The sequence below is a fragment of the Rhipicephalus microplus genome, chromosome 4 (genome assembly GCF_043290135.1).
Source record: "Rhipicephalus microplus isolate Deutch F79 chromosome 4, USDA_Rmic, whole genome shotgun sequence".
Classification (NCBI taxonomy): domain Eukaryota; kingdom Metazoa; phylum Arthropoda; class Arachnida; order Ixodida; family Ixodidae; genus Rhipicephalus; species Rhipicephalus microplus.
Window position 1 is genome coordinate 106,064,222 of NC_134703.1, and position 27,755 is coordinate 106,091,976.

Sequence of the window (27,755 nt, forward strand, 5' to 3'; positions counted from 1 at the left end):
TGCTGCCAAATCACAGAGTGCAAGCTTTCACTGGGGTTCTGCATGAGGCCGTCGCTGCACCTTTCCAGAAGGGCTGTCTCACTAAGGCGCGTGAACACAGGCTCCAGTGCCTCGCACACAAAGTCGGGCAAGCTATGGTCGTGCGGCGGCAACTCCTCATTGTTGTCCTCAGCCCTGTTGAATTTGCACCATGACTCGGGGCCTTCAGGACAAAGCTCATGCCTGGGTGTCTGGTCAGTGGATGACATGTGCTTCAGTGTGGCCAGCACAGCCTTCTGCATCCCTGGCACATCATGCTTGTGACTGCGCAAGGCATAACCATAGTAGGAGGCGATATTCTTGATTTTATCCTGAGTCAGCCTGCCCTTACCACCAAGTAACTGACCTTGAGTGTTTTTTTTTTTTTTTTTTTTTTTGTCGCTGAGGGTACGCAAGGCTGCAAACATTCGTTTATGCACATGGTTTATGCAGTCTTTTTTTGCCACCTTGATGTAGCCGTAGACTTCATTTGTTGTGAGGGCGTGGTAGGTTTTGCTGTCCCCATCTGAAAGCATTGTCGTATATCGACGCTTATGCTTTTCGAGTGACCGCTGGAATAATAGAAGGGCTGCTTCCACTTCCATTTGACCAGCCTTGCAATCAATATTTTTTTGGCACACAGGTGCATGATCAACAAGCCAGGCAGCGTATCCTTCGTCATTTTCTTTAGGTCCCAAGGTGCACCCCAAACAAAAGTTTGACAAGACAACATGGTCTATCACTAAACCTGTATACATCTCGATGATGCACCCGACACATATGTGTGAAATGTGCCCACGGGTCAACCAGGTTCCATCATAAATCACGTCGATGTTCCCGGGTGCGTTGCCCAACTCCACATACAAGTCCTTGATGCAAGCAACAGTACCACCTTCACACTCGGTGGCAGTGGCACTGCAGGCTTTCTGCATTGTTTTCATGTGGCTTTGGAAGGTTTTGTGGTGCAGGCCTCGATGAGATACATTCATGGCAGCAAAAAAGTCCGAGAGAGCTGTTGCCCCCTTACCGATGCTGCTGATGGCCTTCATTGCACGCAAATTGACTTCAAAAGGCCTAATCTTGGCCTCACTGTCGCCGGCTACTCTTGGGGACGAAAAACGGTCCTCGTGGAAGTCGCAGTTACTGCACGAGAGCACAAGCTTTGAGCACAGGCCGTAGTCTTTTTTTCCCCTCGAAAAAGTCATGCTTTTCGCGCCACACTCGGGGCACACGTCGAGCCCAAAGAACGAGTTTATCACGGCTATGTCGACGATTCAGAATTCCGTGCCGTTTTCTTTGCCGTTGTCTTCCAGTTCAACGTCGAGTAGCTTGAACTTTCGTTCCGTCGCGCACTGTGATGCCAAGGTCTCCTTCAAATCCGCCGCATTTCTAGCGCACTCGGCTGTCTCCTCCGCACTGAAGAACATCGTGTCGACACGGTCTTGAATATTGCTTGAAGTACCAGGTGACCCGATAATGTGATTGCCCGAGAAAATGCTGCAGCTAGGGCCAGGCGAGAGCACCACCGCTGGCACCGCTTCGGCTACAACAGGTAGTTGCGGCAGCGTGCCGTCGTCGGAAAGAACTCCCTCGGCCGCATCAGGAGCTCTTGGCAGCACGATATCGTCGCCTTCCTTCCGTTGCGCATTCCACGCACGCCGTTTTTTCTTGCCGTATGCTTGACGAGTCTTCTTTTTTAGCCGAGGGTCTCCGCTCACACCGGCCATAGCGTTGAAACGAAAGGCAGAACACCACGCGCGCGTGCAACTGCAACCGCTGCGGCGGACCGGCGGAGCAAGAAAAAAAAAAAAAAACCGGCGGGTGGCCTTGGCCGCGCCAGCCAATGGGAAGCGCGAGACAGGGGGCTCGACTTGCGAGCGCGCGCTTTAGCCAATCGGCGGTACGGAAGTGGCTTTCAGAAAAGGGTCGAGAGTTGTCGTTCTCTTGAGGCGACGCCATGTTGAGGGGCCGCAAAATGAGCACAAAGAAATCAGCTTCAAAACAAGACCAAGATGGCGGCGATCGGCTCCCTGCTTCGTCGTTGGTGCGCACGGGAAGCTTGACCAAATATTCCGTGTTGCGGAGCGTTTCGCGACTACCGTGCCGTTTTGAAATGCGATTTTATTATATTTCCTGATCGAATTCAGTGTTGAAACTTTCATGGCAGGTGCTTATTGGTGCAAACATTCGAAAAATGCGGTTTCCTCAAAAACGATTTTTTGGTCATTTTTGACCATTCTAAGACCCGCGTCCCCCCTTAACCGGCACATTCCATTTGCGTCCCCACAGCCTTCAGCAGCGCAGCAGATGCTGAACCTGGATAAGGCCAAGGAGGAGGGCGGCAAGGACGAAGGAGGGGGCATCCCTGCTCGTGGGGGCGCTGCAAATGCCACGACCATTGGGGGCGACGCCCTGGGCCTCAAGATGGACCAGTATGCTAAGAAGCAGGCGTACCTGCGCCACAAGGCGGCCGCCACGGTGTCGCGTGAGTGGACCGAGCAGGAGACCCTGCTACTGCTGGAGGCCCTGGAGATGTACCGCGAGGACTGGAACAAGGTGTGCGAGCACGTCGGCAGCCGCACCCAGGACGAGTGCATCCTGCACTTCCTCCGGCTGCCCATCGAGGACCCCTACCTGGACGACCCGGCCGCCGGCGGAGGCGCCCTGGGTGCGTATCCTTGCTTTGTCCTCGTTTCTGTCCTATGATTGGTCTTTCTCTGCCGCTGCAAGATTGGTTGACACTAAACATACCTAAATGTGCAATTCAATGAGTGCATTTTTAACAACCAAGCAGTTTAAGGGGGCACACTCATTTTAGACACTTCTTTTTTTTAATTTCTTCATGGATCTTGATAAAATTGCACAGGCTTGTGCAGTTTTTTTCTGCTGATTTCAAATATGCAATTACTTTTTTTTGTAACTCATATCATTCCCAAGATAATGCAAATTCAACCCCCATTGTTTAAGGGGGGGGGGGGAATGGTTCTTTGGGCTCTCTCATTTATTTTTGAACCAAATGTGACAAAAGTTGGCATGCTTACTTAGTTTGTTCTTCTGATTCTAAAAATTTGTGCAACACTGTAAGCTGATTGAAAATTGAACGAGTACTTCCCTAATTACAGCACAGTAAAATTCATTGCATGTAACCAAATACAGAAATTTTTATATTAAAATAAAAAATGAAGCTGCCCAATAAAAATAGGCTCCCAGCACTGTTTTTTGTGTGCATTTAGCTACATTGTGCAAAAACAATTACAGCTCTAGCTGTCCTCGGTCCACTTTTACAGAACAAGCAAAAGAAAGTGGTCAAAATCTGTGCTTCGAGAATAATGCTGTTAAAACTTTATTTCGCCGTTCCGAGGGAAAAATATCATGGCACACATACTTTTAGTCTGTGAATATGCACCGGGAATGTAATAGGACTGATTGTTTGCACGAGTGTGTCGTTTCTTTTAGTCCTGTAGCAAGTTGTCGCTGTGTGCTCGTCTGCCGCGAGGGCGCTTATCAGTTCAGTGACTGTACCGACGGCGATGTGTGACAAATGTGCGTGCGTCATCCGCGATCCGTCGAATAAAACGGCGATGTTTTCCGACATGTCCAGAATGAGTTACCTGTAAATGTCGCGAACCAAAGTTGCTCCCTCGCTCATAAATTTCGAGGCTACACGAGCGGAGATAGCGACATGGTTGCGAACACGTCGTTGAAAGCAGTCTACCTGTTGCCAGTAGCCTCCATTGTGGGGACGGCGAGCATGTTCACCGCGAACGGATTGACTTTCTGTTGTTCGTCGACGCGCGGCGTACTCCACTCTGATGACCCGTCGCGCAGTTCAAGTTCGGCGCGGCAAAAGCGCGATTTTAGCGTCAATTTGCGCTCACATTCATCTTACAGGGATTTTATAAATTGATTTTGCGCCAGAAATAATGACGCGAGAAGCTAGAAACTTATCAGATAGGTGCAAAAATAGGTAGAGATTCCGAAAATGTCAGCTTCAAAAAGTCAATTTTTCTGCGATTTTTGGCCTTTTAAGACCCGTGTCCCCCCTTAAGGCCTCGTTGGAAAAAAGAGTGCCTAATTAAAAGCAACATTTAAAATATGGCAACATAGAATGATTGAAGTCATTTATTCATTTGGCTTTTTTAGTTATTTTATGGCAGATTGAATTTCACACTCTGAAAAAGCAGTAGGCATGCTGTTACACATTTGATAAGTATTTAATTGAAAAGGATTGTTTTCTAAATTTTCTTTCCATACTTGCATTCTACGCACATACAGGTTTCTACAGTTGAACCCCGCTACAATGAAACTAAAGGGGAGCGGCAAAAATTTCGTTGAAGCGAAAATTTTGTTATAGTGAAATAAATAAAAATATAGCCGACCTGAACTAGCAAAGCAAAGGAACATTTATTCTCAAAATTCAAAAAGTGCCCGCTGCCTTTTATTCTATCCTAGCAGTGTAACAACGCGATTCTCACCCATGCATAGCGAGACCAATGTGAAAAGCACGCTAAAACAATGACTAGAACTGCTTTCGTTAACGAACCAAACAGTTGCATTAACACGTTAACACCAGCAGCTGTCTGCCGTCAAAACGCCGAGATAGCAGCAGGGTATCGTGGAGGGTGACTTTTGCCTTATTTTATGCCATTCTTATCATCCATCACTTGCCGCTAGCTGATTTTGTTGATAATGCGGACGAACAGCCGCTCTGATTACAGTTGCCGACCAATTTTTCGGACCTGGCGGAGACCGAAAAAAAGTACGAAAAATCGAAGAGTCCGAAAAATTCGTTTTCGCCAAAAGTCTGAAGTTTATTGCATCAGGCAGGTTTAAAAAAGTCCTTGATGCTGCCTTGCCTCAAACTACGCTTGGAGGCAATTTGGTTTGCCCGTATTTGCGCCAAGGTGACATCGTCGCCATAAACGCTCGACAAAATTGTCACCGCGTTGGCGATCTCCGCCGCCGACGGCTGCGGGCGGTCGTCGTTGTCGTCATCCGAGCCGCTCTCCGGCTCCGGGACAACCTGGCGAAGAATTTCGTCGTCAGTGGCCTCCGCGCACGAAACAATGTCGTCGTCCGCACGAGTGAAGTCTTTAAATGTCATTGTGGCAGGTAGAGAATCCTTCTTTCGCCTCCTCCCCGTGCGATGTGATGACGATAGTGCTGACCGAAGACGAAAAAACGGCATCCATCACCGCGTCTTTTAAAAAGCAAACACGGCCTCCGAAACTTAAAATATGGCGTGCGCATTCCAATCTCGGAGGCAGGAAAAGCATCTGAAGACCAAGCTTAGCCAAGCCGACAGAAAATTCAACATGGCGGCGTTCACAATGGCTTGGGGCGTGGCACAAAACGAGCGATTTAGTCTGAAACATCGAACTTTCAGGGGCAAATTCGCCCGAAAAATCGGTCGAAACAAAGCATTAGCTCTATGGGATCCCTGACGGTGCATTTATGAAGTCCGGAATATCCAACAAGTCCGAATTTTTGGAGTCCGGAAAATCGATCGGCGACTGTAGTCACCGCACTGGCCAAGCGCGAACGAAATGATAAGCACAGGAATCGGAAAAGGCATCGTTCTGCAGATGCACTAAGTAGCTGCGCGAAGGAAACCAAGAACTAAGCAGCTGAGCTTCAACTTCGGATTGTCTGCAGCTATAAAGTAAACCCAGCCTTTAACCTTTTGATGCATTCTTATAACCCAAAAATACGTCGACGATGTCTAAAACACGCATTATCACCACCAAAAACCACCGCTATTCAGCAAGCATGGGCGCCGCCATTGCTCGATACCGATGGCAATCAGAACTGCCCTGCTTTTGCCAGTGACAAAATTGGGGCAAATTGCGTAGGGCAGTGTCCATATGCTTTTGGACGTGATTGACGCATTCCTCTTTTTGTACTTTTATGAAGCCATAGACATCAGCTTCTTGCAATGCGAGACAGGTGTGGTTGTCACCATCCGACAAGATTGTCGTGTACTTCAGGCCTCTTTTCTTTTTTTTAGGGACCTCTCAAAGAGGATCACAGCTGCCTGAACTTCCATTTCGCCAGCTTTTTTTTGTACTATTTTTTTTGGCACACGTGGCTGTCCTGCCAAGCCTGATATGCCGGGTCGTCTTCCTTTGGTCCACGCTCACACCTGGCACAGTAGTTACAGTGGAACACCTATTATAAGACTTTCAGGGGACCACGCAAGACTGTCGTACAATCAGGGCGTCGTATAATCGAAAAACTAAGCATATAGCAATGACACTCAGCCGTGCCCCAAGAAATGGGTATAGACTGCCTGAATAAGCCCACGCATGACCTTGTGCTTCTACTAGAAATGTAAATTCAATTATTTTTGCCAGCGACAGCTAATGGCAGTGTAACTTAGTTGGAAGAGGTGCGAGCGAATCTCCATTCTCAAGTTTAAAAAGAATTAAATCCAACGAGAATCTTTCGTATCTTTCTACCGATAAATTGAGCCTGAAAATTGCCTGCGCATAAAACCGAAACCGTTTTGCTGATAGCCTCCCATCAGGAGAGTCACACAGTTTCATCGCTATCACATAATGGCGACCGACCACGAGTGTGCGTAGAATGCCTTCGTGTGCAACTGAGCTATGCACGCTGTAATTTGTAGCCTTTTGAAGTGCAACTAGTGATGTCGTGCTGTTAGTATGAATGTCAATGTCAAGTGAAAGTAATCTTTCACAGTGAAAGCAGCTGCGTTGCGCTCTTATGCATTTGCAAGCCTGTGACAGCGAGTGTGACAAAGACAAGAGATCAGGTGTAGTGTCGACCAGAAAATGTTTCCATGGACCGAATTAGTAACAATATCAGCTTTTCGGCCGGCTGGAGCTACTTTGTGTGGATAGAGCTTGACTAGGTAACGACTCGAGATACGTGCACACGCGATTGCGGCGTGTGTAGAAGCGCATGAACTTCCAGGAGAATAAATTTTCCATTCTAAGAAGACATCTGTCTCGCTCTCTGCTTTTCTAATCGTCAACGTAGGGGAACGCAAATTTATATTTTGCACTCGTGAATATTTGGTCCTCGCTTGATTCGAGTAAAGGCGTGCTTTTTTATTTTAGACTAAACGTGAATGTCGTAAGATGCGGGGTCGGCGTAAAACTGCGTCGTTTAATCAAGGTTTTTATTACATTATTTTTATGGGGATTTCACCAGGACCTAACCGATTCGTCGTAAAATGCGAGTCGTTGCGAAACCGGGGGTCGTATAATCGAAGTTCTGCTGTACTCAAAACCACATAGTCTAGCACTAGGCCAGTGAAGTGTTCAATCACTGCCCCCACGCATACCGTAATTACTCAAATCTAACGCGCACATTTTTTCCGGTTAAGCGAGTTCATAAATCGCATTCCCGTTAAAATCGAGTACGAAAAAAAAAATGAATACGGTCATTCTATTGCCATCGGCATTTCCAAAATGGCCACCCCCTACGTGCGTCGGCATGGCGCGTCGGCCATTTCTGCCTATGTGTTTCCCATGTGCGGCACTTCGTACGTGTGCTGGGGAGTTCGTCATCTTGTAGTGCATTAGCATCGACGGCATGGAAGGGCCAACTCGAAAAACTCGACGAGTGCACCACGATGCCGCTTTTAAAAGAAAAGTCCTAGCGTGTGCCGAAACGGACAGAAATCGGGCCGCATCGCGGTCGTTCGGAATTCCCGAAACGTGCGTGCGGGACTGGCAGAAACAAAAGCAGAAGATTGTCGACAGCAAAGATTCACGCAAAGGCTTCATTGGACCACAGCAGGGTCGGTTTCCGCAAACTGAAGAGCTGCTCGGCGAGTATGTGATTGAGCAGTGAGCAGCACAGCGGCCCGTGATGACAGAACTGCTCCAAGTGCAGGCTATGCAGTTAGCCTTAGAAAAAGGGCTAATGCGGAGCCAGTTTAAAGCAAGCAGGTTCAGGCTAACTAACTTTATGAAGAGGAAAGGCTTTTCCCTCCGAAGGCGAACGGGCATATGCGAAAAGTTTCCAAAGGAGTACGATGAAAAGCTTCACAGTTTTCAGAGGTTCGTCCTAAACTTGCGGCACAACAACGGCTACCTGCTTGGGCAAATCGGGAATGCCGATCAGATGCCTCTTTACTTCGACATGCCTGGCACCACAACCGTCGAGAAGGAGGGGGCGAAGCAAGTTCGCATGCTGACATCGGGCCACGGTAAAACTAGAGTGACGGCAATGCTCCGTTGCACGTCAGATAGGCACAAGCTTCCCCCGTACCTCATACAGTGCAGACCACTTATAACGTAACCGCTTTTTGCGGGGGACCGGTTATAACGTGGTTTTTTTTTTTTTTTTTTTTTGACCACCGATATGTCGCCCATAGAACTCAATGTATAGGCCGACCGTTTATTGCATAGGCGCGCGAAGGAGAATACCGGTTATAGCGCAAAGTTTTTAGGCGCGCAACAATAAAATCGGCGAACGGAGCACGGTTTCCCGGCGCACCGGAACGTTGTGAGCGTGAGCGGGAGGGTGCACGTGGAGACCGCCGCGAAAAGTCAAACATTGCGGAGGAGAAGAGAGGGTACAGTAGGCGAAGCCTGCTCCGTCCGCAAGGTCTCAAAGGAGCGCATAACTGTATTGTTTTGGACGGAAGCGACAATTTGGACGGAAGCGACAAGGGCCGCCTCTTTGTCATAGGTAAAGCGGCAAGGCCACGTTACTTTAAAAAGCGAGAGTGCCTGCCAGTGACCTACAAAGCCAATGAAAAGGCGTGGATGACGCAGGATTTGTTCACCAGCTGGCTTTGCAAGATTGATGAGGATATGGTGGCAGAGAAGCGGCGGGTCGTGCTTATCCTCGACAACTGCACGGCCTACAACGTCAAGCCGAAGTTGACCGCAGTCAACCTAAAGTTTTTGCCTGCCAACACTACAGCAAAAAGTCAACCTCTCGACCAGGGTGTCATCGCAAGCGTAAAGGCGCTTTACAAAAAGCGCATTTGCGAGAGAGTTTTGCTGAGCATGCAGCAGCAGCAGCCTCTTAAAGTGAACTTAAGAGGTGCAATTGACATGGTGGTCGCTTCACGGTGGCATGTAAAGGCCGATACCATAAGCAAGTGTTTCAAGAGGGCAGGCTTCATGCGCAATGCAGAGGCTCTGGAAGACGATGAGCAGAGCGACACGTCGCTCGCCAATGAGACCCTCAACACTGACGACGTGTGGTCCTGCCTCATTGACAGCAACTTTGTAACCGCCAACGACACTTTCCAAGAATTTGTCGATGCCGGGTAGTCGGAGCTTTCTGTCTGCGAGGAAGCGAGCACAGATGTCGCGATCGTTGCAGCGGTGCGCGGTAGTGCGGAGGTTGCAACGGACGACGAGTCGGACAGTGAAGACGATGTCGACCCGACGCCAGAACTAGATTTCCCGTGCGAAGACGCATTGGAATACCTCGCTAAAGTGAAAACGTACTGTGCGAAAAACAGTTTGAGCGAGAAATCGCTTTAGTGCTTTAAGCTTTGTGGAGGATGAAATTGTTCGCACGAAAATAACGGCGTTCTTTCGCTGATGCCGGACTTGAGAACTTTGTTTCCGTGCTGTGTTGTGATTTTGTTGAATGTGTCTGCAAGTGAAAAGTGTAGTAAATTGCTTTTGAAAAATGGGTTGCCCTTTTGACATAGGCAAAGGACGAAAAAAGCATGCTTTGGTTATAACGCGGTACCGCTTATAGCGCGGATTTTTACAACTGCCGTGACTTACGTTATAAGCAGTCTACGCTATTTCAATGGAAGACGCTCTCGAAAGGAGTCGTTTTCCTGAGTGGTGTGATCGTGCGGGCCAACGAGAAAAATGGGTGCGCGTTGCTAACGATGTCTTACTTTTTTTCTTTTTTTTTTCGTCGCGGAAACCGGGTGCGCGTTACAATCGAGGGCGCAGTAGAATCGAGTAAATACGGTATGTGGGACGAGTGCCCTCGCATCATCCACGAGCCTTCGTACGAGACTACTGTCGGCATAGTCATTATGCAGCTCCTTGTACAGCTCGCCTTTTCACCTTTTCGGCCGCGCGATACATCACCTTTTCGGCCGCGCGATTAGCAGCAGGTGTCAATTTCTGCTTCACATATCCCTGCAATGTTTTTTTGTGAAGTCCACGGTGAGATATATTCATGGTCGAAAATATATCATTCATGGCTGCTTGACAGGTCCCATTAGCCTGTATGGCTCGAGTGGCAAGAATATTGACAGTGAACGGGTTCACTCTCTGTGTACATCCACTCGCGGAGAGCTCCACGCTTGCGCGATGTCACAGTTCACGCAACGTGCACACATTTTCACGGCAAGGCCGTATTGCCTGTCCTGTCTGTAAATACTCACGCGTCCGTTGCAAATTTTACATTTCATGGCATCGAGCAGTTGACCGATGCAGCCAAGATCAGCAATCAAAAAACTTGCCTTTTCTTCGCTTGGCGTCAGGGGAGCAGCACCGGTTGGTGCATCGCTCCTCAAAAACTCATATTTTCTCTTTGACGCGGTGGTCGATGCCATTTTCTGCAGCGTTGAATCGGCCTTTGTGCGCGTTACCTGCAGCTCCGATTCCGTTAGCAAGGTTGTGTCATGGCGAATGTGTCCTCTGCTTTGCGAAGCGTCGGTGGCCAGTTGACCCACTAGGCCTAACTCCCTGTTGACTGTCTCGGGCGCCTCGGCGATTCTTTCGCTGTCGGCAGACGAGATGGGGGTCGTGGAATCTCGATGTACGCAGTGTTCATCTGCACATTTCGGTGATGGATGTGCCGGCGATGCGTCAGGTTTGGGAACATCGCAGACTGGCGAGGCCATCAGGCTTGTGTCGACAGCATCGGCCGGCGACCCATTCCGTTCTTCGTTCACGCTACTCACCAAGAGACGCGCCTCAAAGTTGTTTGCCTGAACCTTTTTCTTTTTTTTTTTTTGCCGAACTTATGACAGGTATGAAACTTTTGCGATGATCCAGACATTGCAACAGCTTCGATTGCGAGCACGCTAGCCAAAGCACAGGCGCTATGGCGGCACAACACGTTGTTCGCGCGTTGAAGTACCGAGCAGACGATGCGAGCCCAATCAGCCAATGAAGTGACCACCTCATGGTCACGTGCGCTAACAATCAATACCTTCGCGTACTTAGCTTTTTCTTTTTTTTGCAGCAACCAATGAGCGGAGCGAGGCTGTTTGAGCAGCAATTAGAAGATAAAGAAATGCGCCTTCAAACGAGACCAAGATCGTGGCTATGGCTTTCGGCAAACTGTAGCTCTGCGTCGTGAAAAAAGTAGTGTTTTTTTTGTCAGATTCTGTGCAAATCGAGCTCGCGAGTCCTCTTTGTAATGATATAACAAGTAACTTATCCCTTTCTGGAGTTTGAAAATTGGCAGGCAGGTGTAAAAATGCTTGGAGAATTCAAATATGCTATTGAGAAAAAAAAGTTTTTGCTATTTTTTGGTCCCAAAGACCCGTCCGCACCCTAAAGGGGGGACGGGGCAATGAAAATTATTTTTGTTATTTATGAAGCTAAAGGGATGAAATTCGGCATGCAGATGTCATTTTTTGTGCTGATATCATAACTGAAATCAGTTTTGAGCTATCTAATATAACTAATAATAAGTTATATAAGTATAAGTTGCAACACTTGATAAACTCTCATTGTCACCACAAAATTAATTAGCTTATTAAACACAAGTTTGTCAAATTTTTTTCATTAGGATATTTGCAAGAGTCCATTTTGTGCCATATCATTATTGATTTATTTTTAATATTTATGTAAGCACACAAAATTTTTTTCTGAAATGTCCTAGGCATGTTTGTTGTCTGACCAACAGCTTTTACAAAAAGCCAATTACAAAAGTCTTTGTGATGTGCACACAAATATGGACAGCTTTACGGCATTCAGCATTGTCTCAGAATCCAAGTGCATGAAACGGAATGGCTATCGCTTAATTTGTTGTGAAATGACACAGGGATGACTGACAACAACTGCTCAAAAAATGAAACATTGGAAAATTGAGCTTGAATAAATTGGAGCTAGAAGCTGATAAAACGGAACTCGGAAGGAAGCTGGCTTAATTTTTCATTGGAGAAAGGCATCTTTGTGGCTATCTTGAGCTTTAATCTGTCCTCTTTATGATGATGCCAATATGGTGGCACTTTCCCAAGAGAAAGCTGCAAATTCATATTTTGCTATGCCCAATTTTCACATAGGTTTTGACGACAGCCCACCACCAAAATGCATGTTTCTCAACTTCTACTGCTCATTTTGATCTAAAATCACACCATGATGTAAAACATGGTTTAGGATTATAGAAAAAAAAAATAATTGAAAAAACTGAACATTTTGACCAAATTGGCAATTCCCATTGCCATGTCTCCCCCCCCCCCCCCCCCCTCCGGTAAGGGCGGAGGCTACACTTAGATGGGCAACTTTTTCATTTATTTGTAGATGTTAATGAAATTCTCACAGTTTGTGTATTTAGATGTGCAGATTCTAAAAATGTAATTACTTTTTTGATGGGTCAAGTAGTTTCCAAAATACTCTACAATCAATGTAAAACTTGGGTCCTCTGTTTGCAGCCTAATTACCATCAAAGCAAGAAGCACCAAAACTTTGGCGACAGTTGAGAAACAATGTAGGATGCTTAAGGAGTGCAATATGCTCTAAATCAATTTGCTGGGACAATTTCAACAGGAGTTAAAGGACATGAATGTTCAGAGAAAAACAAGCCACCTTCACCTGTCACGCATGTGACCCAATTAAAAAATTCTGTGATCTGTGCATTGCCTTCAATATAGGCATATTGCATACTGCATGCATTTATCTTTCTAGCAAAAAATAATTATGCTGATAGCTCGAATGGAGCAGAAGCTATCTTCCCTCCAACTTGGCAAATGTGCCAAAATTGATGTTTATTAAAAAAATACCAATAAAATCTTAAGAAAATGCACCAGGGGCATAATTTGGATGCATGCCAACCTTGTGCTTCTTCTTGACCAGCTTTCTCAGACTTTGGGACGCTTCTTTCTATTTATTCGAGGTTGCACTCTGACGACAGTCCTTCTCCCTAACCCTCAGGGATGTGCTGCTGAATATCGTGATGTCCAGCTGCTCTAAAATTGCAGCAAATGTATTGAAATTGCCCGTGTTGAAGCACAGCACAGCTTCTGTAGCAGCAGCTTGCACAGCAAAAAGAGAAGCGTGCTGCTCCTTTGATACCAAGTTCCAAATCGCGGATTGGAGGCTTTCGTGTGAATTCTGAGTCTTGCCTTGCTAGCATCTTGCCTCGCTGCCGCACCACTTAACTCCGAAAAGCGCTTAATTTTTCGCACTGTTGCCGACACCGACGAAAGACCCTCGAGCGTCTCGCAGGCGCGCGCGTCGCGAACTTCACTGGCATTGATCACATCAGCGTCTACCCGCACACGGCCAGAGTCGACATAGTTCAAGCTGTCGGGAAGGCCCATGTGTACGCGCACTTCATTGTTACCAATAGCATCGACGCTGTCATGATTCACAGACTGTCCGCTATCCGGGGAAGCCGTCTCGCACACTCCTCCATTGATAGCACCTTCAGTACACGGGCGGCCAGCGTCCAGGTCGCGCAAGCATGAACAACAGTCTTCGGTTACGACAGTGTTATCAAACGTCGACACTTGCTCCCATGACACAGTATCAGCACCATTGGGCTTTCTGCCTTTCTTCTGTGAACGGCAAAAAGGATGCTGGGATCGGAACTTTTTTCGAACCCCCGGGCATAGTGAGACAAGCACAGTAGGGATACGAGTCACGACACCTTCACGATACCTCTTTAAAATGACGGCAGACACTGCCAGCAAGTTTTCTTGGCCAATTGGGAAGCACCATTTTGGTCACGTGGGTCAAACAATGGATGGAATCACGCGCTGCGCGTGAATTTGACTTCGCTTTTTTTGCTTTTGCGAGGGTCACATACCGTAATTACTCGAATCTAACGCGCACCTTTTTTCCGGTTAAGCGAGTTCATAAATCGCATGCGCGTTAGAATCGAGTACGAAAAAAAAAAAAATACGTTCAATCTATTGCCATCGGCAAATCCAAAATGGCCACCCCCTACGTGCGTCGGCATGGCGCGTCAGCCATTTCTGCCTATGTGTTTCCCATGTGCGGCACTTCGTACGTGTGCTGAGGAGTTTGTAATCTAGTAGTGCATTTGCATCGACGGCGTGGAAGGGCCGACTCCAAAAACTCGAGTGCACCACGATGCCGCTTTTAAAAGAAAAGCCATCGCGTGTGCGGAAACGGACGGAAATCGGGCCGCATCGCGGTCTTTTGAAGTTTCCGAAACGTGCATGCGGGATCGGCGGAAACAAAAGCAGAAGATTGTCGACAGCAAAGCTTCACGCAAAGGCTTCAGTGGACCACAGCACGGTCCGCAAATTGAAGAGCTGCTCGGCGAGTATGTGCTTGAGCAGCGAGCGGCAGAGCAGCCCGTGACGACAGAACTGCTCCAAGTGCGGGCTATGCAATTAGCTTTAGAAAAAGGTCTAATGCGGAGCCAGTTTAAAGTGAGCAGGTGCTGGCTAACTAACTATATGAAGAGGAAAGGCTTTTCCCTCGGAAGGGGAACATGCATATGCGAAAAGTTTTGCGGAGGAGTACGATGAAAAGCTTCACAGTTTTCAGAGGTTCGTCCTAAACTTGCGGCGCAACAACGGCTACCTGCTTGGGCAAATCGGGAATGCCGATCAGACGCCTCTTTACTTCGACATGCCTGGCATCATAACCGTCGAGAAGAAGGCGGCGAAGCAAGTTCGCGTGCTGACATCGGTCCACGGTAAAACTACAGTGACGGCAATGCTCTGTTACACGTCAGATGGGCACAAGCTTCGCCCGTGCCTCATATTTAAATGGAAGACGCTCCCGAAAGGAGTCGTTTTTTCGAGTGGTGTGTTTGTGCGGGCCAGCGAGAAAAAAGGGTGCGCGTTGCAATCGATGTCTTATGTTTTTTTTTTTTTTTCACGGTGGAAATCGGGTGCGCGTTACAATCGAGGGCGCGGTAGAATCGAGTAAATACGGTAGTTGCCTACTGGAAAAGAAAGAAAAAGCTAAAAACGCGACCTTTCCAACAAGACCAAAATTGCGCTGGTGGAGCATGTAGTTCGCGTGCCAATAGCGGTTGAAGTACCGCTAGTTTGCATTTCAATTTAAAGATCCGCTTGCGCGTAGTTGCTTTCTTTATGGGTTATAACTTGAGAAATAAGTGGAATTTCGAAGCCAAACTGCTGATAGGTGTGGAAGGGCATCGGGAACGCAATAATGATGAGAGAGAAAATGCAATTTTTTACTTCTAAGTGCCGCGTCCCCCCTTAAACCAGCTGTAAAAACTTTGTAGTCGGCAGAAAACCACAAGTGAGAACGTGAAACAGCTATTGGGCAAGCCCCCCACTGCTGAGTTTAGCAATTTTGAGCGTTAAAAGCGCTTCTCCATAAAATGGAGCACGTGAAACGCGTAGAAAAAAGGGAAAGTGAAGCTAGAGGGAAAGCGAAAGTAATTAAGAAAAAATAAAAGTAAAGGGTATAAAGAAAAAAATAGGAATCATGGAGCAAAATCAAGAGAAACGAAGAAAGATAAGGAAGCACAAAGAGATAGAAGCATACTTGAAAAATAGATTTTAAATAAGCAAGACGGAGAGAGAGAAAAATTAAAGAGAAATAAAGGAGTGCAAGAAGCAGAGTGAGAGAAACGGGAAGCATGAGGTACAAAAATGGCCCCGCCACGGTGGTCTAGTGGCTAAGGTACTAGGCTGCTGACCCGCAGGTCACGCGATCAAACCCCGGCTGTGGCGGCCGCATTTCCGATGGAGGCGGATATGTTGTCGGCCCGTGTGCTCAGATTTGAGTGCACGTTAAAGAACCCCAGGTGGTCGAAATTTCCGGAGCCCTTCACTACGGCGTCTCTCATAATCATATAGTGGTTTTGGGTCGTTAAACCCCACAAATCAATCAAATCAATCGAGGTACAAAAATGTAATACAAGAAACAGAGAAAGAAGGAAATAGAGGAAGAAACAAGTCAACCCAGCTGCAACTTTCCTTCAAGCTTGACATCACTAGTGCAAAGCTGTCATAATTTATTTGACTTTTTCATTTTATTCATATTTACTTATTTGAAAAAGGTGATCAGAACCATAAACACTTGAAAGGTGTGGATTGTCTCGTGTCACACTGCACCCATTCACTGAAATGTTTTCAAGGCACACCATTGCACGTACGTGGAGCGCCTAGGTGCAGTAGACCAAAAATAGATTGCAGAAAGTGCAGCTAAACTTCGCTGAATTTAAAAGACACATCTGTCCGCTTTCCCTTAGTTGTAGTTCTCAGTGTTAGATACAAGGCTTTGCAGTGATGCTGCATTTTTGGGCAGCTCTTCTCTATATTATAACTTGCACAGATCTTTCATTGAAAACCCGACTACCTCTATGTCAAATTTCAAAAATATTTTTAAAGTGATTTTCTAAGAAATTTTCTGCAGTTCTTGTAGTTATTTCGTCCGCCACCGCTTGTAAGAACAATAAAAAAGTGTGTGTGTGCCTTAAATGACTTGCCGACACCTGCAAGAGCTGCACGCTTTTTCAACTTGGTCGGTAGTACAAATGCTATCGCCTCCACCGCCCATTGTTGTGGATATTCGTTGGAAGGAAACTGAACACAAATTGGGAAATTCTATTTTAAAAATTTCTACTCATTCTCCAGAAAATCCGCTACAAGGTTATTCACTTGAGATGGTACACTTTTTATCACGACACAAAACAGAACAGCAGTGACTGCAGTCTTTTTAATGACGATGATTGTTATAGCACCAGCTCAGAATGACAACAAAGGGATAAGAAAAGTAGCGGTTCTGGTTAGTGCTCTCGTCGTCTTGCCCCTGTGTTGTTGTTCTGAGCTTGCACTATAACAATCGTGATGTCCTACCAACTAGCCCAAACTGCCACGCTTCCAAGTCCCTTTAAGCTTAAATGCTCGTTATGCCAGCTTGTATGCTCTGAATATGATAAATTTTGAAATGTTACGTATTTTACAGGTTATCACTTGTATCCTACTAAAAGTAAAATTCTGCTACTACTCAAAGTTGTTCTGACTTCCTTTGAATGAAAGAAAAAATTCATCTGCACATAGGCCTTGTTTCAATTTTTAAAAATATTGTGCAGATTAGTTTTGTTACGTCATGATAAATATGCCCATTATTCGATTAAAACCACTATTTGCACGAGCCTACTTAGAATTAGTCGAGGAATTTTTGTGGTGGTGCTTCCTTCCTTTTATAAGACACCCCTTCCTTCTTTGTATTAATTTCGTTGGCAACGAGGGTCTTTGGACAATAAGTATTTTAACATTCAGAAATTTAAATAGCTGTAAGCACAGAGATGCAAGGCTGCATGCTCTACACATTTTGCACAACAGTGGCCCTTGAAAAAGGTAGTTCTGGTTATAGTGCGGTACTTTTTGTATTGTAGATATTCCAGACTCCTGCAACTCGCGTTATAAGCGGTCTATGCTGTATAAGGATGCGTGAAGAGCCGAACTGCTGACATTACATTGCATTGCAGGACCCTTGGCCTTCCAACCAATTCCTTTCTCTAAGGCGGGCAACCCTATAATGTCCACTGTTGCATTCCTGGCTTCGGTGGTTGATCCTCGTGTGGCGTCTGCAGCAGCCAAGGCTGCAATGGGTGCGTTTTTTTATAATATCACTAGAGTTGTAGCTGAACCTTACAAGTTGTGTAGCTTTTTCACGTGGTAGCAGTTTCAAAGCAACAGCCTAAGTACTGTACAGTTATGAATGCCAAGAAAAAGGTGAGAAGAGACATGTAATGAGTTCTGATGGTTCTTTCAACTCAATAACACGAAAAACTCGCCCTTGATTTGAGCTTCAAATTGGTAGGACAAAGTAAAGAGAGGGTGTTAAAACCATTGAAAGGCCAGAATGGGGAATGCATCAGCATACCATCTGTCGAAAACAGGAAAGTACATGCTCATGGGGAAAGGTGCACATGCCTTCATGGCTGCTGTTGTGCCTACAATGGAAGCTGTGCTGCGTGAATGAAACTTTGCCAAATCTTGGCCAAACTTTCTAGTTGGAGCTAGAAACCTCAGTGTGCTTTGAGCAGGAGTGCATTGCTCTAAAAGAACTGGCCAAAAATCACCTTTCGCCAGTGCTCAGAAATGCTCGACTACAACCATTTGAATGTGCCATTAGTGTGGCTATCACTGACACAAGTGATATCACTGTATGGTACATACACTACTGTGATTGTTGTTTTCAAGTAGTAACTGCTGTGTGTGCGTGTGCATGTGTGCGTGTGTGTGTGTGTGTAGCGGGACTTGATGCTTGTTTGCCTGTGCCTGAAAGATTGTTCAGGTGAGGCCCTTGAACAGTTTGTGAATCTTTCCCATGGCAAACCACAGAGGAATTTGCAAAGATCAAGGACGAGGTTCCCTCGGCCCTGCTGGACGCACACATCAAGAACGTTGAGACAGCAGCAGCGGAGGGCAATGTCAACCCGAAGGTAGGCCTGGGCATGACGGGTATTGCAGGCACTGGCGACAAGGAGCCGCAAGAGGGTGCGGCTGAGCCTTCAAGTGAGTGACGTAGGGATCAATATTGTAGGCCAGTGTCTGGCTGAATTACGGATGAACGTTTGTTGTCAATTAACATTTGCTTATGCAAAAGTTAGCAGGTAAATTTTGTGGATCAGAGAGAAAGCTACTCAGTTGTAAAAAAAATTTGTTTTGTTCTGGGATTTGAATCTTGAATCAACACCTTTTCAAGTGGTTACTCATAGCTAACTGAGAGACTAGCAGATTGTGGGAGACTAACTGAGAGACTAGCAGATACCAGTTTTAGGCACACGGAAGGCCCAACGCGTCTTGGTGGCTTTCAGCTGCCGTCGCCAGTAGCGAACACAAAACTCGTAGACTCCGAAGGGCCTACCGGCGGCCCTGTTGCCGTTGTTTAGTGCATGATCTATCACTTTCAGCTTGAAATTAGCCGTGTAGCTTCGGTATCGCCCCATAATGTGACAAGATTGCCGACGCAACATACACAACACGCCGCAATGCGCACTTGCCACTTTGGCTTGGCTTGGATCGGATTAAATCTCCCTGCAATAGTAGTATGCTTGATGTTTAAGAGATGGCGCGCTCTATCATCAGTGGTTTGAATGAGCAGACGACATTATTGCGGCAGTTTTTGGGGATGCGATAATTACTCGAGGAAAAAAAAAAAGAAATCATTTTTTTGTTGGACGATGTGGGGGGGTGCGATAATTACGCGAGTGCGTGGATTACGCAAGTAGATACGGCACTATTCTAATTCGATTCGAAATTATTCGACCAAAATCATCATTTGCTTGGAATTCACTTTTAACCAGAAATTAACTATTCACGCAAGTCTAGTTATCACCATATGTGCACTTATGTAATTACCGTATTTACTCACATAAATCACACCCTGGCATAATTCGCTCACCCCTGATATTTTGCCAGCTTTAAATTAACTCACATATTTTGCGCTCCCCGACCCGCCCGAGCCAGCTTGCCAGTGCACGCACAAAGAGTCTTTGGACCTTTTGGATGCTTTAGAAGGGCACGCCTTGCTGAGCAGGCTAGGGCAGTTAAATGGGCTGCTAGGGCGAAGTTCCTTCATTCAAGGATTTTTCCCTGAACTAGGGTTCCTAGAACATCATACCTGAACACTTATATCTGTTGACGGGTCACTGCAACTGCTTGAGCATTTGCCTCCGTCTATCTCCTTATCTCTATCACTGTGAGAACACACGCTTACGTCACAGCATGCACAACTTTCTGAATCGGAGGCATGTGGGCCAGTCGCCCCATCGTGCTAACTGTTCCCTTTCTTTGCGACTTCTTTGCAAAGCACAGTTGGTTGATTTCGAAAGCTTAGGTTCCGACATCCGTCTGTTGCTGTTTTACTATGCCCTTGCTATAGGCTACAATATTATATATAGTGAAATTGAAGCTCACACTTATTAAAGTTTGCCTAAGCAGACGAGAACTGTGCCACCACTAAACACTTAAGTGGGAAGTTATTTAATGTGTGACAATTTGTGTGATTGGTAGAGGAGAAAGCAAAAGAGTGCGCACTCTCTAATACAAGTTTCCTTTCATTGAAGAAGGCTTTTTTAATTTTGTGCAAATGCATAAGTCCTCCGGTATCGTCGTGTTGTGGGGCCTAGTTTCTCTCAGCATTGTCGAGAAGAGTTAAAAAAAAATGGAGCATTCGAGAGCGCTTAACGGAACCGAGGACGATACGTTTTGGGAGGGTGGCGACAGCCTCTGTGACAATGATTCCCAATCTGACCTCTCAATAAGTGATTCCAACTAGACCTCACAAGACCCGATCTGACTGGTTCAAGTACATGCTAATTCTGTTGAATAAACAAATGCACTTTGTGCTACAATTTATTTTCATATCTATTAAATGTATATACTGCACGTGTTCGAATTAGTATTGCACATCTTTTCATATGCATTCGCGAAATCCCCACGTAATTTGCGCACCCCCTTCTTGGAGCCCCAATGCCATGGAAGAAAGCGCACATATTATGCCAATAATACGGTACATTTGTGCTGATTGATGTTCGTTCATTGCGTAGCGCATGCGCACTTGAAAGTTCGGCTCGTGGCTTGTCACCTGAAGGTCCTGCCTCTGTTTGTAGCTCGTTTCATCATTGCCAGTAATGTTTAGACTCGGCACATCGTCCTGACAATCTGTGCTTATTTGGTTGTGTCGTCCAGCCGGAGAAGAGTCAGAAAAGGCTGAAGAAGGCAAGGAAGGCACAGAGCCCTCACTGTCGGCAGCTGAGGTCAAGTTGGAAAAGCCAAGTAGTTCTGAGGTGAGCCCAGTGTCTGATGCAGTACTTGCAGTGCTGTGGTGTGTCCTTTTCTTTTCGTCTGCATTGTCATTGCACTGTGTCGCAAAATGTTCACGTACGGTCATCAACTAGCCTAGCTTCCAATCATTCTACAGTACTTGCATGAGCACGGCATGAATTATTGTGAGGTTTCGCCTTTCTCGGGGCCTCTAGTGAGAACCTCAAGCTTTGTTCTGTGTTGTGGGAAAGAGAAATGCCCTTTCCCTTTTGAAGGTCTCCCTTTATTTTTTTTCTTTTTGCCACGGCGAATTACACAGATCTTATATTTTCATTGCACATTTAAAATAAGATGTTCGGATGAAGCCATTAAAAAAAAAGGGAGGGGTTTGTGCTCACTTCTTAAGAATGACGGTAATGTGAGAAAGAACAATGAAAATGTGAAAGGAGCCTGTGTTAACATAGTAAAAATTTGTCAGTTTGCACCACTTTTTTTTTTTTCATTTTAGATTGTCAGGTGTGGATTTCGTCTGACACTACGAACCGCATGCACTCTGTTAAAATACGCTGATTATCTACCGTATCTACAAAGCTTTGAGTTGACTCGAATGTAGGTCAAATTCCTGAAATCACACAAGGGGGAGGGGAGGCCCAAATACATTGCATTAAAAATATATATATTTTTGGAGGCTGAGCAGAAAAGTTAGCTTGGCAGATTTACAGAGTGGTAATTTTGAAAGAGACTTGGCAACCAAAGCTAGTTTTCAATTTTAGGCCGACCCTCAAACTTCAAATTTTAAACTAAGACAAAATGGGTCAAGCTACAATCATGTAGCTACAGTACAGTTGGTACAGTCGGCCAAAACTTTAGCTATTTTGCATGAGTGGCAGTTTTTTCCGTGTATCTTCGCCATACCACCTAATTAAGTCTCAAAAAAGGTGAGAACAAATGTATGCCCAAAAAGCACATGTCCTTAAAGCAGTTTTTTGTAAATTCGTTCTGTAATACAGTGCTAATAGAAAAGGTGGCCTCTGCGCGGAATAGCTAAAGTTCTGGCTGACTGTGCATTCCACTGTAGTTCCATTTACAAGGCATCCTCATTGCTCACCACAGCCTCATTACTGCACTGTGAATGCTGTCGCAATTTTTTTTTTGTGTGTGTAATCCGACGTTCAGTACGAAAAGCGGTGACACAAATGTAGTCTTGTAGCCGCTATGCTATTGAACATTACCAACGGTAATAATGTTTCAGGAGAACTCCTCTGCCTCAACTGAAGGGGCCCCCACTGCTGCCTCCAGCACTGGTGCTGCAGCTACCCCCACCGGAGGAGCCACAGGGGAGTGCGAGGACAAGGCAAAAGTGGCCAAGCCTGCCGAGGAGGCTTCCAAAGAGAGCCCCGATGCTCCAGACCAGGAGTCCGCAGAGGAAGCCAAGGCACCGGAGACGGACCACGACCGACTTGTCAAGGACGCACAGCTCTCCACAGCGGCTGCGGCTGCTCTGGGTGCAGCGGCTGTCAAGGCCAAGGTATTGTGCTTAGGGGTCTACATTGAATGCTACTGAAGCATGCCCCCCCCCCCCCCCCCCCTTTTTTTTTTTTGCGAGAGAGCGTTCTTTGAAATTACCTGCATGTTACGCTTACTCTTGTAAACGCTCCTTGACTTGAACTTGACTTAAAACCGCCTTCAGTGTGGCGTGTTTGAAACGCATCTGTGTGTTTGTGCTGCCTTGGCACCGCCTAAAGACTGCACGTTCGAAAACACCTTTGTGCTGCATTGAAGTCAGTGGCAAGTCAAGTTCAAGTCAAGCAGCGTTTCTGAATACGGGGGTTAGGTGGGAGTCTTTATACTCGCCTTGAACAGCAGAACGCACTCACAAAATTGTCTCCTGCAAAGGCTTGAACTAAGTGCCGAATATTGTTGCCATTTGAAAAAAAGGCCTGTTCCACATCTCATGCACAGTAGGCTCTCAGTAAACTGAAATCACTGAAACAGAATTGCTGCTGTGATGGAACAACTGCTCCTGCTACGACGTGTTTTGTGCCTGGATAATGCTATTCTGCTATCTTTCAGTAATTGTAATTCCTGATGTACGGAACACATTTTCTTGGTCCCTTCGGGTTCTGTTGATTGAGAAGCTGCTTTCCGTGCCATTTCTAAAGGGGACATCAAGATCCCAGAAACTTATCGACATTGATCTCTATAATGACTGAAGTCTGGATGCCAATTCTGATACATATGGTGTGTTCGTTTCATGGTTAGGTTTCAAGACATGGTTGCCGCACTGCGTAGGGTGCCCCATGGAAAAAAAAAAAAAAAACTAGCTGCACCAACAAATCGTGCCCGAGTAGCTGAAGAACATAATCAATGAAGTAGGAAAATGAAATTAGATGCGTGTGAGCTCGGCCAAAAGCAAGATGTCAGTGGGACGTGTGTTCGAGACCCCTGCAATAAGGAATCATCAAAAACTGTGACTCTCAAAGTCTTGCAACTGGAGTGTTAGCTCAGCAATGTCTCCGAGAAACTAGTTGCATAAAGTTAACACACGGTTGCTTTTGATGTCATTCATCTCGAAATGATTTTGAATACTGTAATGTTCATTGGTACTATATCCAAATCGCTGATATATTTGCACGGACCTAGCATGCAGGGCTGTTGTAGTGGCATGCAATTTTGTTGCTTGTGACTGTGAGCATAGATGTTGTATTTGGGCTTATTGCTTTCAGCACCTGGCAGCTGTGGAAGAACGCAAGATCAAGTCCCTCGTGGCTCTTCTGGTTGAAACTCAGATGAAGAAACTGGAGATTAAACTGCGGCACTTCGAGGAACTGGAAGCCATTATGGATCGAGAGAGGGAAACGGTAGGCACGACTTTTTTGTGTGCCTGTGTTTACAAGTGTCATTCTCACAGTGTTTAAAGTGTTCAGTACGGCTTTCAATGCACCCAGACCTTATTATAATAAAGTCGCGTATTGCAAGAAAATGAGTTCTTTATATCCATAAATTTGTTATAAAAGTTATTTCTAACACTGTATCTAGTGCAGGACTATTTTTCATTTACTTTGTTATAACCAATAGTTTGTGATATCTGTGTTCGTTATATTGAGGTTTGAGTGTACATTTGAACCCTGTTACAACAAAACTAGTGGGACACGGGAAAAAAATTCGTTGTAGTGAAACTTATAGAAAGTATAGCTGACCTAAGCTAGGAAAACAAGCAATTTTTTTTTTCTTAAATTCAAAAAGTGTCTGCTGCTTCCTTTTCGTTCCCAGCAGTGTCGCGACGCCATTCTCACCCATGCATTGTGACTTCATGGTGAAAAGCACGCTGTAACAGTGGCCACAACGGCTTTCGTAAATGAACCCAACCGTTGCATTGACACTTGAACACCAGCAGCTGTCCGCAGTCATAGTGTATCCGACAACAACGCCGAGGTGGAGGCGTGGTACCATGGAGCAGTGACTTATGCCTTATTTCATGCTACAGTTAAACCTGTATATAGCGAAATTGATGAAATCTCGGGAAAATTTTTTATAAAAAAGATTTGGTTATATACAAGTTTGGTACAAAAACTCAAAAAATCAACGTGCTAATTAAACAAGAGGGGTACTGAAGGAGAGCTAACCCAAAACACATATTTTACAGTAAAGAAACTGTTATTATTGCGATAAAATTGCATGGGTACACTCGGCGGGTTTTTTCCGTCCCCGCCATGTTCCGTAACAAGTCCAAATTGATAAGATACCCCTGCACAGCATCGCAACTTTCACGACTTTCGCGAGCGGGTAAAAACGCGCGGGCGCTGCTGAAGCAGAGATCAATTTAGTTGGCCCATTCCTATCACCTGGACAGTGCACAAGATAACATCTCCCGCGTGTAAGAACTGCGGTCGAATGCTCAAACAGAGAGTAAAACACCCGTCTTGAACGAGCATGAAACAACACGGGGAGGGTGGGGGACGGGGGAATCGATCGGGTAGCATTAATGAACTTGGATTTTAAGGATGGTCGCGATCGCTAGCACACTTGCTATCTCGGCGAATATCAGTGCGGTTTCAATGCGAACTGACTGTGTGAAAAGAGCACTTCTCCCTGGAGACGCCTTATTTACTCACACCAACATTTGTAAGAGGAGTTCCGCGATATCTGATCCAAAAGAGTTGGCTGCAGCCTTACTTCATATACTGTTACAATGTTTTGCTATCGCGTTCTTTGCATTGCATTCAACACGCCGTCGTGTTGCCAGAACTAATAAGCTAATCGCGAAAGCTACCAGTCTGCAAACTCTCGGCGCGGTGCAACACGGAAGAACGCTACAAGCCGACCTCCGAAGATGTGTCGTCACCGTGGTCTCAGAGAGTTTCCATCAACGCCTCATCTGACATCCCCTCGGTGACGACGACATGGATGTCCAAAATTTAGAAAAGTCACAGTTTTGCCGCGAGGGCGAAGTAATTAATGACTGCAATAGCAACAACTTTAAATGTAGCGCTAAGAACGGCAAGCAGATCGAAACATGTGACGCGCTGCTCAGGCACAATGGACGCACGAAAACAATTCACAGGAAGAGAGCAAACTAACAACGTTTACCGCTCGACACTTAACGCGCTGTTTAAACAAAAACGAGGCAGGAAACGTAATCAGAGGTACAGATATGAGTGGTAACTAACAAGTGCCTCAGTTGTTACATTGCTGTTTTGAAAAGTGCACTCTTTTTGCAAACGATGCCTGTCCAGCGAGCGAAGTAATCTGTGTGTGCCCGGCAACCAAGTTCAATCGTTCCGGTCAAAGTGGAAGGCACTATTTTTCCCACCGAAGGATAAGTGCGCATGCACAGGCATCTAACCTTCCCCCTACCCTCCCACCTATTCACTGGGAAAATTACACAGGGGACGAGTTGGTGCCAAGCGCAGGTGACTTTTTTTCGTGTGTTTTCCTTTTGGATACGTACATATACTGTAAATGACGGCTGCGGCGGCGACGGCAATAAACCAGTCGAAACTCTCCACATAAATGCTATGGTAATAAAAAAAAGTGCAAAGCTGAACGTCGTCAGGGGTCACACCATGCACACGCAGTGACAGTATGCACGTGCACACGGCGTCGAAAACGAAGAGCAAAGGGCAGCGACACCGCGAAAAAGCATTCGGTAAAGCGTCCTTTATTAGCAGCATGGTCCCACATATTTGACGCTAACTAAAGCATGGCACAGCCAACGCACAAAAGTAGTTTTCTTCTTTTCTTTTTTATTTTGTTTTGGAGGGTGAGGGGGCATACTCGCTTGGCGCGCCGCACCGCTTCGCACTTTGTCGGTGGTGGGGCAGCCGCGGAACATGCATGCTCGTAATTAAATGCGGAGCGGAATGCCTAGATTGTATGTGGGGAAAATTCGTTATATTAAAGTTGTCTCCCGCTGTTACTTTGTTACATAGAGGTTGCAAATACATGTGCTTCTATGGAGCAACAGCGGGGAATAGAAAAACTTTGTTATATTGAGGAATTCGTTATATTGAGGTTTGTTATAAGCAGATTTAACTGTATTCTTATAATCCGCCAGTCGCGGCTGGCCGATTTTGTTGGTAATGCAGACGGAAAGACACTGTGAGCAGTGACCACACTGGTCAAGTGCGAAAATAACCAACAGCATTGGCATTGGAAAAGGCAAATTAAGGCATCGTTCCGCAACTGTACCCAGCTGCTGTGTTTAGGATACTATCAACTGAGCGACTGAGCTTCAGCTTCGGATTGTATGCGGCTCAAAAGAAAGCCAGTGGCAAAAGCTGGGCCATCTCATTGCCATCGCTATCGAGCGATGGCGATCCCCACGTTTAATAAACAGCGGTGGTTTCTTGTGGTGCCAATGTGCGTTCTAGACTTCGTTGATGTACTTTTACGTTCTGAAAATGCATTGAAATGTTCCAAATTGTCTTTACTGTGTGGCAATAAATATCTGAGCCTGAAATTGCATTGTCAAGTTTCGTTGAAGCAGGACGGCAGAAGAAAAAGTGTTCAGTATGGCGAGAATATTTATGAACGAAGTCCTATGGAATGCTGATGGGGGACCAAGAATTTTTTGTTGAAGTGGCATTCGTCATAGAGGGGATCGACTGTACAGTGAAAGCTTGTTAATTCGAACTTCAATAATTCGAATTTATGGATAATTCGAACTGTAAGTTGCGGTCCGGCCAAGCTCCATACCAGCCTATGAATCAAAAATCCTGTTAATTCGAACGCGAGTAGGTTCCGCCACGGATAATTCGAATTACGCGCCACCGCGCCGGGGGCTTGGCTCGTCACTCGATAGGGCAACTGCCGAGTTACGAGGCGGCGTTGACAGCGAGCGGAGAGAAAAAACGGAGAAACTGGCACGGAGGCCAGAGTTCAGAAAATAGCGCCACTTACCGTATTTACTCTATTCTACCGCGCCCTCGATTGTAACGCGCACCCGATTTCCACCACGAAAAAAAAAAAAAAACGTAAGGCATCGATTGCAACGCGCACCCATTTTTCTCGCTGGCCCGCACGATCACACCACTCGAAAAAACGACTCCTTTCGGGAGCGTCTTGCGTTTATATATGAGGTACGGGCGAAGCTTGTGCCCATCTGACGTGTAACAGAGCATTGCCGTCACTGTTGTTTTACCGTGGACCGATGTCAGCACGCGAACTTGCTTCGCCTCCTTCTTCTCGACGGTTGTGGTGCCAGGCATGTCGAAGTAAACAGGCGTGTGATTGGCATTCCCGATTTGCCAAAGCAGGTAGCCGTTGTTGCGCCGCAAGTTTAGAACGAACCTCTGAAAACTGTGAAGCTTTTCATCGTACTCCTCCGCAAAAGTTTTCGCATATGCATTTTCCCCTTCGGAAAGGAAAGCCT

General features: G+C 46.1%; 1 protein-coding gene across 5 annotated transcripts in view; it reads left to right on the top strand.

The window, feature by feature from the left end:
* Positions 1–27,755, top strand: part of mor (SWI/SNF- related protein mor) — a 111,394-nt gene that overhangs the window by 53,515 nt on the left and 30,124 nt on the right. For all 5 annotated transcript variants that reach the window (XM_075893438.1, XM_075893442.1, XM_075893439.1 and 2 more), the window contains 6 exons: positions 2,308–2,686; positions 17,596–17,718; positions 18,455–18,628; positions 20,807–20,904; positions 22,134–22,409; positions 23,608–23,742. In XM_075893438.1, the coding sequence (XP_075749553.1) occupies positions 2,308–2,686; positions 17,596–17,718; positions 18,455–18,628; positions 20,807–20,904; positions 22,134–22,409; positions 23,608–23,742 (1,185 nt within the window). The remainder of the gene's footprint in view (positions 1–2,307; positions 2,687–17,595; positions 17,719–18,454; positions 18,629–20,806; positions 20,905–22,133; positions 22,410–23,607; positions 23,743–27,755) is intronic.